At 29.2% G+C, this 17,144-nt stretch overlaps 2 protein-coding genes and 1 pseudogene across 3 annotated transcripts; all 3 read left to right on the forward strand.

Annotated features, from left to right (window-relative positions):
• Positions 1-2,869: 2,869 nt before the first annotated feature.
• Positions 2,870-3,461, forward strand: LOC100812471 (ferritin-3, chloroplastic; the record flags this gene model as incomplete). The annotated part of the gene is made up of 4 exons (XM_041013346.1): positions 2,870-2,958; positions 3,047-3,107; positions 3,201-3,288; positions 3,424-3,461. Coding segments are annotated over 4 exons (276 nt in total), but the record flags the coding sequence as incomplete, so codon positions are not given.
• Positions 3,462-9,308: 5,847 nt separating this feature from the next.
• LOC113000803 (LOB domain-containing protein 12-like) lies at positions 9,309-9,821 on the forward strand (annotated as a pseudogene).
• A 4,069-nt stretch (positions 9,822-13,890) lies between these two features.
• Positions 13,891-16,650, forward strand: LOC100803241 (phenylacetaldehyde reductase). 2 transcript variants are annotated; one of them, XM_003519219.5, is made up of 6 exons: positions 13,891-14,234; positions 14,341-14,513; positions 14,591-14,776; positions 14,892-15,054; positions 15,648-15,834; positions 16,297-16,650. In XM_003519219.5, the coding sequence occupies exons 1-6, from the start codon at positions 14,126-14,128 to the stop codon at positions 16,439-16,441; spliced, it is 963 nt and encodes a 320-aa protein (XP_003519267.1). In that variant the 5' UTR covers positions 13,891-14,125; the 3' UTR covers positions 16,442-16,650. The 2 variants fall into 2 exon arrangements, with proteins under 2 accessions (XP_003519267.1, XP_006575423.1); XM_006575360.4 differs by having other exon boundaries at positions 15,648-15,886; positions 16,297-16,434.
• Positions 16,651-17,144: the final 494 nt, after the last annotated feature.

Below are 17,144 nucleotides of genomic sequence, written 5' to 3' on the forward strand. Positions count from 1 at the left end.
ACTATTTAGAAAAAAAATTCAAAAAAAAATATAATTAATAAATAACAAATATTTCAAAACAAAAATGATAATAGTATATTTATACTTAAAAAGTAGCTATTTAAAAACAAAAATACAATTAATATATTTACAATTTGAAAAAGCAATAAATATTTAAAAACATAATTCAAAATAATATATTTTAATTAAAAAAACAATAACTATTTCAAAACATAATTCAAAATAATATATTTTTAATTAAAAAAATAACTATTTAAAAAAAATCAAAATAATATATTTATAATTAATAAACAACAACTATTTCAAAATAAAAATGATAATAATATATTTATAATTAAAAAATAAGATATTTAAAAACAAAAATAAAATTAACATATTTACAATTATAAAAACAATAACTATTTAGAAACATAATTCAAAATAATCTATTTTTATTTAAAAAATAAAAAAATAACTATTTAAAGAAAATAAAAATAATATATTTATGAATAAAAAACATTAATTATTAAAAAATTAAAATAAATTTAATATATTAATAATTAAAAAACAAATAAAACAGACGGATGATCTAATTCGTATGCGTTACACAAATTTGAAACGAAACATATCAGCATGGCAGAAACGAAAAAAACCTTATCTCGAAGTTGGAAAGAACACGACAGTGGTAAAGACAGCCTGAACGGAGGCAATGGAGGCTAAGGACGACGACGGCACGGCAAAGAAAACACATAGATGCACGAGGAAGAAGCTTCGTTACGGTAGTGCCGTACGAACTAAACGAGAGAGTCTGGCTTTTTAAATTTAAGTGAATGACATTTTTATCACTTCACTTAAATTATTTGATGCACAAGTAATGGTGTTGGTGCACCTAACAACACCCAGATTTTTTGGGTTGTTGAAATTGGATTTGGGACCAACATTGTAGTCTTTATGTTAACCAAACAATTATATAAAAACATCTCATGTTGATGCAGACTTTGATATTTTTAAATTAATTAAAATACATATTATACTTTGATAGAAATCATTCTTAATTGTTGTGTCTTTTTTTTTCATAACAAAATGATAAAATGAAGAAAAACTAAATGAAGAAAAACTTTTAATACTATAAGATGTCAATCACATATTGAAACTACCAATAGAAATTCACGTAAAAGAGTTTTGCACAAAAACAAAAACATGAGTCACAAGTAGTTTCATCTAATTACAACTACTTAACTAGTCTCCCGGTGCCATTAAATCTTCACAGGAGAGTTGCCCACCCAATCAAGAAAGGGACGTAATGAGATTCAAACCCAAACTCATGAAAAAAAAAAATGAAAAGTTCATTTTGATGAAATAATTTGTGTAACAATTATCATTCTTTTGAAAGGAAATCTTCTTCTACTTGTAACCCAAAACTTATCTATCCGAAGTGAATCCTTCTATTTAGACAAGTCAAATGTTGTTCATGCCCGGATGAGAATGAATTAGTCTTGCTCAACACCTTTTCTTTTAAAGCCAATAAGCTAATAGCGTTTCATTTAAGATAAGTGAGCTTCATGATTTCTTGTTTTCCTGCTATTAGTTAGTTAGTCCTTTTCTGATTTCTCTCATTGACATTTGGCATGGATGCTAGTTCTGCATAGTTATTACGATGACACTATCAATAATAAATATAATGGGGTGCTTCAGAAATTATAAAGTTTGAGTTTTGAAACAAAAATAACAACTCCTCTTCTTCTTCTTCCACTTCGGAGGAATAATAGCAAGGTTATAAATGAGAGAGGAAAAAGTGAATTCATAACTAGAGAATCTTATTGTTTCAGAATTATCGTTAGTTAGTATCGAACAATCGTTCCGATGAATCAATTCACTTCATAAATAAAGTCAAATTAATCTGAACGGTCAATTATTCTCCAATTACTAGTATTACTACCAGCACACTTCACGTTCGGTTGCACAATTTGCTCCAACCCATCCTTGTGTTTCTTTCCATCTTCTTCTAACTTCATCAGAGAGGTTCTGAATCTTTCTGACCATGCTCTTGGGAAGTTCTTCACCCATCTCTGTCTCGCTCTCAGGTAGAGCAAAACTTGTTCCTTCTCTGTCTTCCTCTGCACCCTTTTTGAATTCTCTGAATAGTTCTTTATGATGTGAGATTCTCCAAGAGAAATGTGGGTTGTGGGGTTGTGGCTAAGGCCTCCAAGGAAGCTTAGAACCAACCCGTTTTGGGTATAGCGTTTGAACCTTTTTTGAGGAAGTGAAAAAAGAGCTTCTTGACATTCTCCAAGACAAAATAAGGAACCTTTATTTTGCTTTTGTTGGCATGTAGGCTGGATATCTCACATCAACTAGTTTTTTTTTTTTGTTGTGAAGGCATCGACTAGTAGTGATACAACTAAAATAGAGTATGTAAGTGAGATGCACATTCCATCTTATACAAACTGTTTTGTATGGTTGAGTTACACCATAATTCACATTCTAAGAAAATAGCACATCAGGCCGGCTGCATGTGTGTCAACCCTTACCATGGTATGTTTTGGTGATGAATGATTGTGGAAAGACTATTTTGGTGATTAACGAGCTAAAACTTTAATTTTGACCAAAGAACAACACTAAAAAAAACCCTATGAAACTATATCTAAGCTATATATTTTTTTATGTTGTGTGAGGGTTAATTTGAGTTAATCTGTAGAGAAATTCTATGGTACCCTTAGAAATTTAAGGGTTTGGTACTAAGAAGCTCTCCATCCATATCTCTCTTTAAACACATTCAATTATTGGTCCCAAAAACAATTGTACTAAAATCTTTACATTTCTCTGGGTACTACAGCAACTCTCTATAGTTCATGCAAATGTCTTATGCTATTTTTTCTTTTTCTTTTGATACAACGTGGAATACAATGTCTCCTACGTGTATCATGCCATGTATGCCTACTTCGACAGAGACAATATTGCTCTGAAGGGATTGGCCAAGTATTAGCCTCGAAAATCTCATGTTCTTTTGTAATTAATTTGAATTTTATTATGACAAATGCCTGTAAATTACAATTTTTTTTTTCAGATTTTTCAAGGAATCAAGTACGGAGGAAAGACAGCATGCTGAGATTATGATGGAATATCAAGCATTTTGCTATATCATCGATTATTATATTTCATACCAATAATTTTCTAGCATTCTTTTCGCTAATTATTTTCATTGATGATGATATTTCCAGAATAAAAGAGGAGGCAGGGTTCAGCTGCAGTCAATGCTGATGCCATTTTCAAAATTTGATCACGCAGAAAAGGGTGATGCATTATATGGTAAGTTGTAACAAACATCGAACTTCTAAATTTGTTTTCCTTTTACCTTGGTTTTCTCTTCCTTGATGAGTGCTTTTTGTTCTATTATTTGTGAATTTGGAGGGTTTCTCTAATTATACTTGCTATATTTCGCAGCAACGGAACTTGCATTGTCTTTGGAATGGAGCTTATAAATTTACAAAGGCTTCTTATGTATTTGCGTATGATGTAAATATAAACAAAAAACAAGTTCAATTGTTAAAGTGCGCGTACGCCACTTCTATAGTTCTACTTTCTCAGTATTTTTGTCAATTCAACTCAAACCCTCTAATTCCACTGCCTCCCTTATACACCAATGGAATTTTTCAAGTGTCTTACTGTTTTCTTTATCTATACTGTATGACAATAACTAGGTTTTTATTTTTGTTTCACTATGCAGTTAGCAAATGAAAACAATGACGTTCAATTTGTTGACTTTCTAGAAAGCGAGTTTTTGGTTGGTCAGGTAAATCAATGTCAAGTGTGATTCTTTCCATTGCTGTCAAGAGTAGTTGAGTAGCATGGGAAAAAAATTGTTCTCATTAATTTCTTTTTGTTGCATAAGGTGGAAGACATTAAAAAGATCTCAGAATATGTGGCTCAGTTAAGAAGAATGGGCAGAGGACATGGTAATACGTTAATTACTTGCGCCTTATAAACCAAAGGGTTGATTCATATTTCATATACTTGGTAGTGAAATTAAAGTGTTTTTTTTTATTTTTGGTGGACTTGCAAGTGTTTGGCACTTTGATCAGATGCTCCTTAATGGAGGTGTAGCTCCATGATATTTATCTACAACATTGCCTACTAGCATTTAAGCAGAAAACATTTATGCCGATGAACTCATACATATTTTCACCAATAATTGTCCTAGTTTCTTTTTCTATTATTATGTGAAATGTTAGTCTAGTCAAATTAGTTAGGTTGGGGTTAGTTTTCAACTTGAGTAAACCTTGAATCTCAGTAAATTTGAGGCTTCTGATTGTGCATAAATGTGTTTAATTATTTAAACAAAGAAGCTATGATAAAAAAGATATGATGGTATATATATTACTCCGATCTTAGATGATTGCCAATGCCAAATGCAAACTAATGAAGCTATTCATTGAGTATGAACTCACAATCTTTTACTAGCTTATATATGTAGAAAATCCAAGCAGAGGTTGCTATAATTATAACCATCATGCCTCACGTCTCAACACTGCCCCCTTCAATGATCTTAAACGATGGAAAATTCTAAATGACGATCACTTCAAGTGCAATTTGAATGGTTCACTTACAATTTATAAACTCCGACAAACCAATGCAGTAAGATTGCTAAAGGTAAATTTTAGTATTGTAGTGGAAATTTGCATAGTTAATCTGAAAAAAATATAAAAATAACTGTATGTAAATGACCAATTTTTATTCTAATGACACCATGATTTTTTTCATATTATATATGATTAATGGTACATTGAGCATTGTTAAAATACTACATAATAACTAATATTAGTACATCTTTATAACGTAGGGGTTTCTCTAATTCATTACCGAGGTAATGACAGTAAAAAAATTAAATTAGATACGGAGGTACCTTGAATCGTGAAAGATGAGTGAAACATAGCATACAGAGTCTTGGAAAATCTTCAATTATATTGGCCATAGTAAAAGTATCTGTTTATCATAAAATGAGCAAAGTAGGGGAAGAAAGAGATTTGAGAGATTTAGTTAAAAGTTGTTGATACATCTCAGTAATAGTCTAATATAGATGGAGTTCAAAAGTCAGTAGACACTGAAGAATTCAGACATATGCTCTCACCTTTGAAATCACTTTAATAAGGAGCTTAATCTATTATAGACACATTTGCATTATAAGTCTAAATAGCTAATATTATTAGTTAAAAATTTAAATGCTAATTTCGTAGTTAATATTAATAATTAGCCAGTATTAATCTACAAATTCTAACAGATAGATCATACATGATGCTATTAGAAAAGTAGAAATTATGCATACTGTTCAAGTCTAAGGTTAACTTGTGAAGTAACTCCCAAAATAAGGATACAAAATTGAAAGCTAAATCAGAAACTCTATTGAGGTTACACTAGAATTAAAAAGAGCAAAATGAAGATGAACTCCATTGCATTCTATGGAATCATTAACTCGCCTCATCAACTCGAAATTTTGGTTCTCATAAGTCATAACCAAGGAAAAGGGAACAAGGGAAATAATTGGAATGATGGAAATGGGTATATGGTGTGCAATGTGCATCACGAGTCACGAAAATTCTTATTCAAAAACATCATAATAGCTAGAGAAAATTGATTGCGAGGTGGGAAAGTGAAAATAGACTTAAATTGAAATAAGAAAATTGGTTACAGTGCCCACGCGTGGCTTAGAATATTCTACTAGACCATTAGCTATCTTTTTATAAAATGGACAAGCATGGCTGCTGAACGATTTTTGTATTTTAAATGTAACTTAATTATGGTTTTAGTTCTAAAATTTATGATAAATCTGGTTTTATCTCTCAAATTTAACAAGGATCATTTTAGTCTTTAAATTTAAAAATAAATAAATAAATTAGTTCCTTAAGTTTAAAAAAAAATGATTTTAATCTCTTAAATTTATTATTTAGAGATTTTTTTTTTGAAACAGTCATTTTAGTCCCTAAAAAAACTAAAATATAATATTTTATTTTTCAAATTTAAGTGATTAAAATGATTTTTTTTTTTTAATTAGAAAACCAAAATCAAATTCACTCTAAATTTCAGGTACTAGAAAAACATAATTAATCCTTCAAAAATTTCCTAAATGAGTTACGTTTGTGAATATCCAACATTCCGTTTGTGCCTTTTTACGGGAATCTTTTGCATCGAGAATGAAAGCTGATTTGACAAAGAGAAATATTGTGCACGAAAACAGAGAAATTTTTGCTTAAGAAGCCACGGGGACGGATCAAGAAGGGATGAACAAGGTCTCGAGTTTCTACTCTGTTATAAAATTATATATAATTAGTTATATTTGTTATTTTATTGTAATAATTAAAATAATAATTAATATAAAATTATGTAAAATTAATTGTGTATTTTTTATTAAAATAATAATTATTAAATTATCATTATTTAATATACATTTAGTTTTAATTTTATGTGAAAATTATTTTTTTTAAACTATTATTTATTAAAAGTTAAATATTTAAATAATTATAAAGGAAGAAAAAAAAATTCAGCTTCCTTTATAAGGTTTTGGGTCGTTCCTGCTACAGGCATGAAGCTACCAGTCATTTTATGCATGGGCTCATGCTCATTTTCTAAATTACTATATATATATATATATATATATATATATATATATATATATATATATATATATATATATATATATATAAAATCTAAAAACCGATATTTTAAAATTGAATTAGTGATTCAACATGTAAATGTACTGATTTAAGATTTAAGATTCAAAGATTTAACTGGTTTTATAGTTTTTAATACTATATAATACATTAAGTAATAAAATAAAATAAGGATTTAAAAAATAAAAATTAATATAAATGACGTACTAAATTATATGATTATAAGATAAAATTAATAATCTTTTAAAATATAAAATTAATAATCTTTTAAAAATATAAAATTAATAATATTTAAAAAATAATTGATACTTAGAAGAAATATTTAAATATGTACTTTCATTTGTTTTAAAAATATTTTGGATTATAAATTAAAAAATAAAAATTTGAAAAAGACCACTTCAAAAACCATTTTATTATACTTGTATATTGTTCAAAAGTCATTATTCAATCTTTTCTACTAGGGGTGAGAATATGTCAGACTAGACTTTAAAAGGTCTGAGCTTAGTCTACGATGAAATTTTGAGACATGAGTCTGACCTATAATCTATCAAAGACTTTTATTTTGACTTAACTTGGCCTTTTTAAAAGCCTAGTCTGGCCTGATAGTCTCTTTAAAAGTCTTCTTCACATTAAATTTTTAGTATTCCTTCATGAAAAAGAAGGAGAAACGCTAGTAGGCTTTCACAACTAAGAAAGAATATATGCATGGAAAAGAAAAGGTAAGGATTTTGAAGTTTTACCTCTATTAAAGTTTGAAGTGGAAAAGATATGAGTTTTGTTTGCTATGAAATAAGAACTAATAGAAAAGTTAAAAGGTAAAGGAAACTTAATAGGAAAAAAAAAAACGTGAATAGGAAGTCAATAAAAATAATGAGAAATATAAATGGACACATGACTCACATCTAAATCGTAATTAAAGTCTTATTTAATTATAAGAATGAAAATTATGGAGCACTAATGTATACTAGTTTCAAAAAAAATATTAATTATACCCAAAAAATAATATAAGTACATATTGATACCCAAAAAATAATATAAATATATATACATATATATAGACCAGCCTATCAGATTTATAAGACTTTTTAATAAGCCTAAACCTGATTTATTTAATTTAATAGATTTTTAAAAAAATCTAAATCTAACCTTTTAATTAAATAGGTCAATCCAAACCAAATTTTATGTAGACCACATTGTGAATCCCTGTAAGTCGGTGTGTCCTACTCTCACTCCTACTTTCCACAAACATTTTGACCCTTCTCATAGCTGGGCGTGTTTATTACTTCTCAAGTTACATCTGTAGTTTGTAATAAATTTCAACGATAAATAGTGTATTAGAAATATTACACTAGAGTCATTATTACTTCTCAAGTCACTTCACCTTTTCCGGCACGTAGTGCATTGCTTCTAGCTCTTAAAATACAAAATACAACCAAGCGAAATTTACAGTTCAACGTCAACATTCGTTGATACTACTTTTCAAATGGACACGTGCATGCGTATAATTATTTTTTACTTAAATAAGTTTTCCAAAACTAAATGATTTCTAAATTATTATCTAAAATTTATTTATTTTTGTAACTAAGTATCTAAAAAAATTTATATTTCAACTTATTATCTTGGTATGTTTTCTTTTAGTTTTATCCGGATATTAAATGTAAGCATAACTCTTTAATTTTATCTTTAATATTATCTTATTAATCTAGTTCAGTTGGTCAAATATAATAAATTGATAGGTGAGTTATTTTAAATAATATTTTTTTGTTCCTACCAATAAAAAGATCTTATTAATTTAATGTATTTCTTATTTTGAATGAGGAATTATCTTTAAAAAATAAATAGGATAAAATTTCTTAAGTCTATATAAAAGTAAATTACATACATCAAGTTATTTTAATTAATTTTTAATTTTTTTGACAAGTTTACAAATTTATTTGATCAAATAAAAGTCTTTGAAAAATGAGTTTTTCTTATTTGCTTATAAGATTTGTTTTTAAACCTAACTTAAATTTATGATTATCATTTTTATTTTTATTTTCAATAAAATAATAAAATTTATCATTTGTTAACTAATTTTTTTTTCATATTGACTTAAATATATTTTTCAAATCTAGAAAATAGGTTGTTTTCAAATTACTACATAAAAATTCATTTTTTTTATCAAAAAAACTACTTAAATATTTTTTGTTTTAATTTACTACCTGTCGTTAATCTCTCTCTCCGTTACGATGATGTGATAATAAGATGTTAGTGATAAGGTGTGATAACGTAACACTTTGTCATCATCCAACAAAAGAAGACCAACGACATGTATTAAATTAAAACATATTTTTTTCATATACTTAGTTGAAAAAAATAAATATTATGTAATAATATAAAAACAATCTATTTTTAGTATAAAACCTTAATTAAATCATTATTTTTTATCATAAAAATTAAAGAAAAAAAAGTATAAAAAAATTTATAATATTTACGCATCTTACTTAATCAATTAAGTTAAATTTCACCAATAAGATACAATTATTTTAGTTAGACAACCTCACCATTATAAACATGTTTAAATATTAACGTATCTTCCTCTTATATATATATATTCAAATTAAGGAAAGCAAAAATACCTTGTTTCCTTGGTTAGTTTGTGATCATTCGTGATTAGATTTTGAAATGGTGGGTAATTCCTTACCTTGTGCTTCGTGCAAGTTGTTGAGACGTCGTTGCTCCCAGGATTGCATCTTTGCTCCTTATTTTTCCTTCCAATGATCTCCAAGTTTGCCATTGTGCACAAGGTCTTTGGCTGCAGCAATGTCACCAAAATGCTAAAGGTCATTTTAATATCTAGTTTCTCATAAGCTAAAAGAATTTCATTGAGATAATAATCAACAATTTACAATATCTAATTAGCTTACGTTGAATAGTATTAAGTAGCATGGCTAGCTCAGCGTAGTTCTAGGTAGTGTATCCTATATATAATTAATCTGTTTGTGTATTTTACTTTTCTATATGTATGCAGGATCTTCCAGTTCACCAAAGAGAAGATGCAGTGAGCAGTTTAGTGCAAGAGTTACAAACCCCGTGTATGGTTGTGTTGGAATCATATCTTACCTAGAAAGTCAAGTTTCTGAGTTACAAAAGCAGCTTGCGGTAGCTCAGGCAGAGATTCTTAGCATGCAAATGTAGGAAGAGCCTAGCTTTACCCACGCTGATATATATCAGGATGACAAATTGTTTCTCTATATGTGTCAAATATCAATAGTAACTACGAAATGTTTTTCTCATTGTTTTCTCCTCTTTCCACCTCTTGCTATGTATGTATTCAAAGTATGTGAAGATGAGTGCTTGAAAAATTGATTTTAAATGAAATTTATTTTAGTTAAATTTAATTTTGATGTATATAATTGATATGTTTGGAAACGTGATGATCACCGTGGAAATATATGATAACCTGAAAGTAATGGTGAAAGATGAGACAACATAATTTTCTTGGATCATCCTAAGGGAACATTGCTCATAGATATTCTTTAGAATATATATATATATATATATATATATATATATATATATATATATATATATATATATATATATATATATATATATATATATATATATATATATATATATATATATATATATATATATATATATATATATATATATATATATATATATATATATATATTTTAGAATTAGATAATTACGTGATATTTTTATTAGTTATCTTAATTATTATTATATTAAATAATCTAATTAGAGTAATCTTGATATTTTTATTGGAATAAAATAAAATTAGCTCAAAAAGTTAGATTCTTAATTACCTTCCCATAAGAATTCTTTTTGAAAAATCTAGATAAAAACATTCTTGAAAAAAATCTTTTCCAGGACTACTTTTTTTTTAAAAAAGATATATCGAACATGAGAAACAATAACTCCCGATACAAGATTTCCAAAAAACTAAAAAATTATTCTCTACCAAATTTGTCCTAAACTCAAAGCCATCAAAATGGATTAATGCACTCCATTGGGCCAAACCTATATAAAGCCCATAAACTATATATAAAAAAAAAAACTTATCATCCAGTATGTTAGGACCAACCCATGAGCCTTGAATCTTAAAAGTTAACTCACTTTTTAAAAAAGTTTTAAATTTCCTCTATTAATTATAAATCTCTCTTACAAAATAGTACATGAAAAATAATATATTTATTTATAATATTTTAAAAAATTATATTGGGACTCAAATTATTATTATTTATATGAACAATTATTATAAAAATTATATTTAATTTCTCATTTATACTTCTCCATTCTTGTACTTTTTTATGTTTTGATTCTTATATTTAGAATATATGTTTTACTTGATTCATTTTTTATTTTACTATCAAGAATGTCTTAACTAACAAAAGTGAAGAAAAAAGAAGAAAAAAGATAAAAAATAAATAAAAGAAAGTTTTAATATCTTATTTCATAAAATTAACCCAATTGAAAAATTTAGTTAAACAACACAAATTTTATCAATTACACAAATTGGAAAACCAACCCAAATTGATGGGTTGAGCAATTTAGCTCACCCCTACCATTTTTATTTGGTTAGGTGGGTCAACCCACCTCATTCGATAACCAATGATAAATATATTGTTCTTGTGCTTGGTGGAAAGAGATGGGTGGCATAGGATGTCCATTTCTTGATTATGTGCTTTTTAGACTTTTAAGAACTATATTGATATTATTGTAAATTAAAATCAACAAGTAATAGGTAATCGGTAAAGCCATCTAAATGTCTGTTAAATTATTTGTAAAGACAAATATCACAAAAAGATATTAAATTGTGATTTTAGAAATTTTTAATTTCTTTTTGTAAATAACAAAGTTTTTCGTCTAAAAAAATCTTTGTAAAGATAGATAACAGGTTTTGAAAATCTTAGTTAGTTGATGAAAAATATTTTTGCAAAGAGATATACCAATGGTCTAAAAACAAATTCAAACCCTAGACTAGTCAAAGTAGACAAAAAATAAGAAAATAATCAGATATACATGGATTTATACTAGTTCGTCTCAATCACTGAAACTTTGTCTAATTCTTGGCAAAAACATCAAGTTTCACTTCACACAAGTTACAAATATTTTCCATTGCTACTTTTGGCTCTAAAACTCAAGCTCTACTTTCAACTTGATGATCACCCAATATTCTTTGTCCTACCAAATCATTGTCGACTCTAAACAAATCAACAAATATTTGCTGATGGGTTTGCACACTGACTAATTCTATGATCGTCTTATAGACGAATTTACAATCAACACTTAGTCTTTTTCTCTCAATATGATCAAAGTATTTTGAGAGCTTTTAAACTTTACAAAAATATACAAAAAGCTTTAGAATAAATAATGTTCTCGCGTAAGGTTTGTGTCTTTGTTCTTCAAAGTTTATGGTATTTATAACCTTCACCTTAAAGTATCCGTTGTCTCACAATGGATAAATTTTTTCACTTGCTCTTCATCTAATGATAATTGTCATTGAGACATTTAATGCTTGCATTAAATGTACATCCTTTCTTCATGTAGAGAGTTCACTCTCGTTGGCTTCCGTGTTGAGTACTTCATCAGAAAAGCGCTTCCCTATAAGTCAAAGCAGATTTGCGCAGTAGAATGTACCTTTTTGATAGAGTTTGACACTTTCAAATCTTGATCTCCATTTATTAATCATAGGATTTCTATATATCCTAGAAAAATGTATCTACAAAGTGAATCTCAGACACAACATATTAAGTGAAGATATAAATGTCAACTCTTAAATGTTGTATCAGATGATGACTTAAGTTCGGTATCATCTAATAATTCAGACGTAGACTTGCATAGCATAATTTGATAACACATCAAATGCAACTTTTAACATCTGTATTTATTTATATCTAATTAAAATAATTAGGAGTCATGATTCGTTTTAAGACATGAATGTTTTTTTACTTAACATTATTACTATATCAAACGATTAATATTAATGGTGTAACAGTGAACCACCTATCATAGAATTCACCATTAAGCAATTAAAAATCTTTGTTAATGCCATTTTTAAATATTTATTATAGGATTAAAATAAGTTTTTGTTCTCAAAATTAAAATATATTATATTTTGACTCAGAATAAGGTTCAAGTAATTTCAAACCTATGTATAACAATTTATGGTGGTTATAAATCTTGGGTTAAAAATTGTCACACATTACATAACAATCTCAATAAATTGAAGAAAAATTACTATAAATGGTAGAAAAATTATCACAAATTGTACTTTTTTTTTGCTATTTGTGACGGTTTTTTTTAATAATTTATAACAAATTTTAATCTCCAAAAATCTTCACCTAGACATAATTATCCGAATCATGATTATCAAATTCTCGAGTTAACTCGTTAACTCTTACGAGTTTACGACTCTTACGAGTTTACAAGTCTACTTACTCTCTATGAATTGATTCTTGAGTAAACTCTTTTTTTTATAGACTCTCAATATACTTTATAAACTCTAAGTAAACTCGATAAACTCTCGAGTTTACCACCAAGTCAACAAGTTAGTAAATTAAAAAAAGTAGACAAAAACATAAGTCATTTTGGGTTGTTTTTTGTCTGTTTAGTGTTTAACATACCTTCATTTAGTGTATTATTTTCAAATACAAAAATTATCACCTTTAATAATATCAAATCCTTGTTCTCTAATAACATCAAATCCGCGATGAGAATGATCTACCACTACTATAACATTTGCACATTATTATCTAGTAGTAATGCATTATTAGAATTGGTTATTTAAGTATTGTGAAATTTATGATTTACTATTTTGTTTTATTATATTGTTGAAATGTTTAATTAATATATTATTTATAGATATTTTGTTATTATTTTTATATGAAGTAGACTCCTACGAGTCTACAAGTTGACTTTACAAGTTGAGTGTATAAATTTCTCACAAGTCTACGTAAATTCTCGAATTTGATAATTTTGATCCAAATTTTACACCAAACCAAAATATGACACATTATAATTTATGAGAACGAAAAATAAAAAAAAATCAAAATAACGAATTTTACGAATTTTGTAAAAATAAAAAATATATTTTATTTTTATTATAATAATAAAAAACTTATTATTCAAATTAACGATTGATCACTAATTTGAGTCTAACACAATTATATTAAATATTTAAAATGACGGATTTATCACAATTAATAGTATTGCCTAACTCAAAAATCTTCCGTACATGTGATTTAAAGAGAATTAGTATTGAATGAGAGAGTACAACTTCACTAAGTAGGCTATTTTATGTAATAATAATAATAACAAGTAGATTTATCATGAGAAATTTTTATTGGACATAAAACAAACGAATCCTCAAGCTATTAGCTATAGTAGATTACACTGAAACATTAAAAAACTGGAGGTTGATAGTTAATCTATCTGCAACAGCAACATTGTGACAGTGACAGTGTCGTAGGATGGAGAAGGTGGTATGTGTGACCGGCGGCAGCGGCTGCATTGGTTCATGGCTCGTCCATCTCCTCTTGGATCGCGGCTACACCGTTCACGCCACCGTCCAAAACCTCAGTTATTACCATCCCACACTCTTTCTTTCATTCATTTATTAATCACTTCATTGCAACAAAACCTTTCTAAGTTAAATCGCTTTTCCTTCTTCTCTCACTAACAACAGACGATGAAGCCGAGACGAAGCATCTTCAATCCCTCGACGGAGCGTCCACGCGCCTCCGCCTCTTCCAGATGGATCTCCTCCGCCACGACACCGTCCTCGCCGCCGTGCGTGGCTGCGCCGGCGTCTTCCACCTCGCCTCTCCCTGCATTGTCGACCAAGTCCACGACCCCCAGGTCTTGTTTAACCAAACTTCTCTTAAATCTTCAATCTTTTTGGCTTTTTGCATGACCCCATTTCGGTTTCAATGCAGAAGGAGCTTCTGGACCCGGCGATTAAGGGAACCATGAACGTGCTCACGGCGGCGAAGGAAGCAGGGGTGCGGCGCGTGGTGCTCACGTCCTCCATCTCCGCGGTTACGCCGAGCCCCAATTGGCCCGGCGATGTTGCCAAGACGGAGGAGTGCTGGACCGACGTTGAATATTGCAAGCAAAAGGGGGTTAGAAAGGGTTTTCAATTTTTCAATTTTTCATTTTCTTTGTTTTTGTTGTTTTTTTCTGCGTGTGTTAAGTGTTTGTGTTTGTGTTTTTTTTGTGTGTGTGTGTGTGGAACAGTTGTGGTATCCATTGTCGAAGACTTTAGCTGAGAAAGCTGCTTGGGATTTTGCTAAAGAGAATGATTTGGATGTTGTGGTGGTGAATCCTGGCACTGTGATGGGTCCTGTTATTCCACCAAGGCTTAATGCGAGCATGGTCATGCTCGTGCGCCTTCTACAAGGTGAATGGATAAGAAATTGTTTTTTCGCATATTTTGCTGTAGAAGTATCTTTGATTTAGTGTGCACTTTTGTTTTGCTTTCTCTTTCTCTGAATGTTGGCTTTGTGAATTGAGGAAGTTCTTAAATTTAGTGGCAGTGTTGCCAAATAGTATCCAAGGGGCACCAGCGAGGAGAGTAGATAGCATTGTTTTTAGTCACGTGAAAAGAGGTCGAGGGAGACCAAGAAGAATATTGTAAGTTATTATAAAGGAGATCTTATAGTGAATAATATATCTAAGAATTTGATTTTTAATTGTCTGATTGTGTCGTGCAATCATGTAACTTACCTCACCTAGCAGGATAAAACTATTGTTGTTGACTGTTGTTAATTACCAAAGTATCCAAGAATTTTGGCCCTGGTGGAGATTCATTTTATAAAATCTGTTACTGTGTAGTGGATAGGATCACTGGATAGGACCTATAGAAAATTAGAACTTGATGCCTTCATTAAGATCTGCTACTTCGCTGATGACTTGTTTTGATTTTGCTATAGTCAATATATAATGTTTTGGGGGCTACTGAGAATTTGTGATATTTTCTATGCTGTGTTGCAGGCTGTGCCGAAACATATGAGGACTTTTTTATGGGATCGGTCCACTTTAAGGATGTAGCATTGGCACATATTTTGGTGTATGAGAACAAATCAGCGGCTGGTAGGCATTTGTGTGTTGAAGCTATCTCTCACTATGGTGACTTTGTGGCAAAAGTTGCTGAACTCTATCCAGAGTATAATGTGCCTAAGTAAGCCACACACTTGATACATGTATTGGCAATGCTATGCAATCATCTTTTGGTAGGTGATTTTGCTTGATTCTTGAATGAGTTGTTGAAGAAATTCTGATTCTTATTTGAATACCAAGCAATTTGGTTCATGTGTAGAGCAATGGTTTTCAGTCATGCACTAACTAATCTATCTTGTATACCATCAATGTTGTGGTTTCTTAATTCTTATGAGTTATGACCTGATCAGTACCCTACATGGCTTTTACTGCAATGGATAGTGCATGTTGTAGTGTACACCTTTCCAGTCTTTCTCAAACATGCAAAGTGAGGAAGTGATTAGTTAGAGTAGCATTTGAAGCTGAATAGTTATTTTAGACTTGTCTGTATATTGTCTTCATAATCAAAATATAAGGTTGATATAATGCTACTAGTGATCATTTATACAGAACTTACTTTGTATTGTGTCATTTTCCTTTAAAGGATGCAACGAGATACCCAGCCGGGATTATTGAGAACAAAGGATGGAGCAAAGAAACTGATGGATTTGGGTTTGCAATTCATTCCAATGGAGAAGATTATTAAGGATGCTGTAGAGGATTTGAAGAGCAAAGGGTTCCTTTCATAAATAATGCTGCTGCTGCTGCTATTTAGAACCAGAGTGTAATGTTTGCAATATGAGTACTTATGACACGAGCCTGTAATGTATAGTCTGTTTCCTCTATGCCTATGATGCTATGCAAATTGGCGCTGACTCGATATGTATTTTCAATCTGATGCTTTTTTATTAATAAAAAATAAAAGCTAGAATAGACCGGGAGAGGTTAAGGACTTGAATATCACTGACTCTCATGGATATTTTCAACATTTTCCTGAACATTTCATCTTGCTCTAAACATGCCAGGAATTGCATATCACATTAATACTGATTAATATTGTGCGAAGTAATGTAGGATTTTTTTTATAAGCTACCGGGAATATATTATTAATAAAAAAGTGAAGTACAAGATGTGTCATTTTTTTTTATCAGTAAATATTAATTATTAATTTTTTTGTTAGAGAAAAAGTTAAACTCATGACTTTTTTTCTTTCTCCTTTTATCACTCAATTAATCTTATAATTCAACAAAATGTGTTAAATCATTACAACCATAACATTTGCTGTCATATGATTGAAAGTTAAACATAACATTACAACAAACACAAATAACAATATATAGTCCATCAAACTCAACACATTTCATTGTCCCATACTATGTCAAATATCCCAATCAGCCACATACTAGGAATGGAAGATAGGAGGAAATGGGAATAAATTAAATTAAAATTTAA

This window comes from Glycine max, chromosome 2 (genome assembly GCF_000004515.6).
Source record: "Glycine max cultivar Williams 82 chromosome 2, Glycine_max_v4.0, whole genome shotgun sequence".
In the NCBI taxonomy this organism is placed as follows: domain Eukaryota; kingdom Viridiplantae; phylum Streptophyta; class Magnoliopsida; order Fabales; family Fabaceae; genus Glycine; species Glycine max.

What these genes read in the sequence shown, in the direction of transcription:
- LOC100803241 (XM_003519219.5), top strand. Translation starts at nt 14,126, where the DNA reads ATGGAGAAGGTGGTATGTGTGACCGGCGGCAGCGGCTGCATTGGTTCA. An exon ending in ACCAAGTCCACGACCCCCAG is followed by an intron (nt 14,514 to 14,590) that starts GTCTTGTTTAAC and finishes GTTTCAATGCAG; the next exon opens with AAGGAGCTTCTGGACCCGGC. An exon ending in GCTCGTGCGCCTTCTACAAG is followed by an intron (nt 15,055 to 15,647) that starts GTGAATGGATAA and finishes GCTGTGTTGCAG; the next exon opens with GCTGTGCCGAAACATATGAG.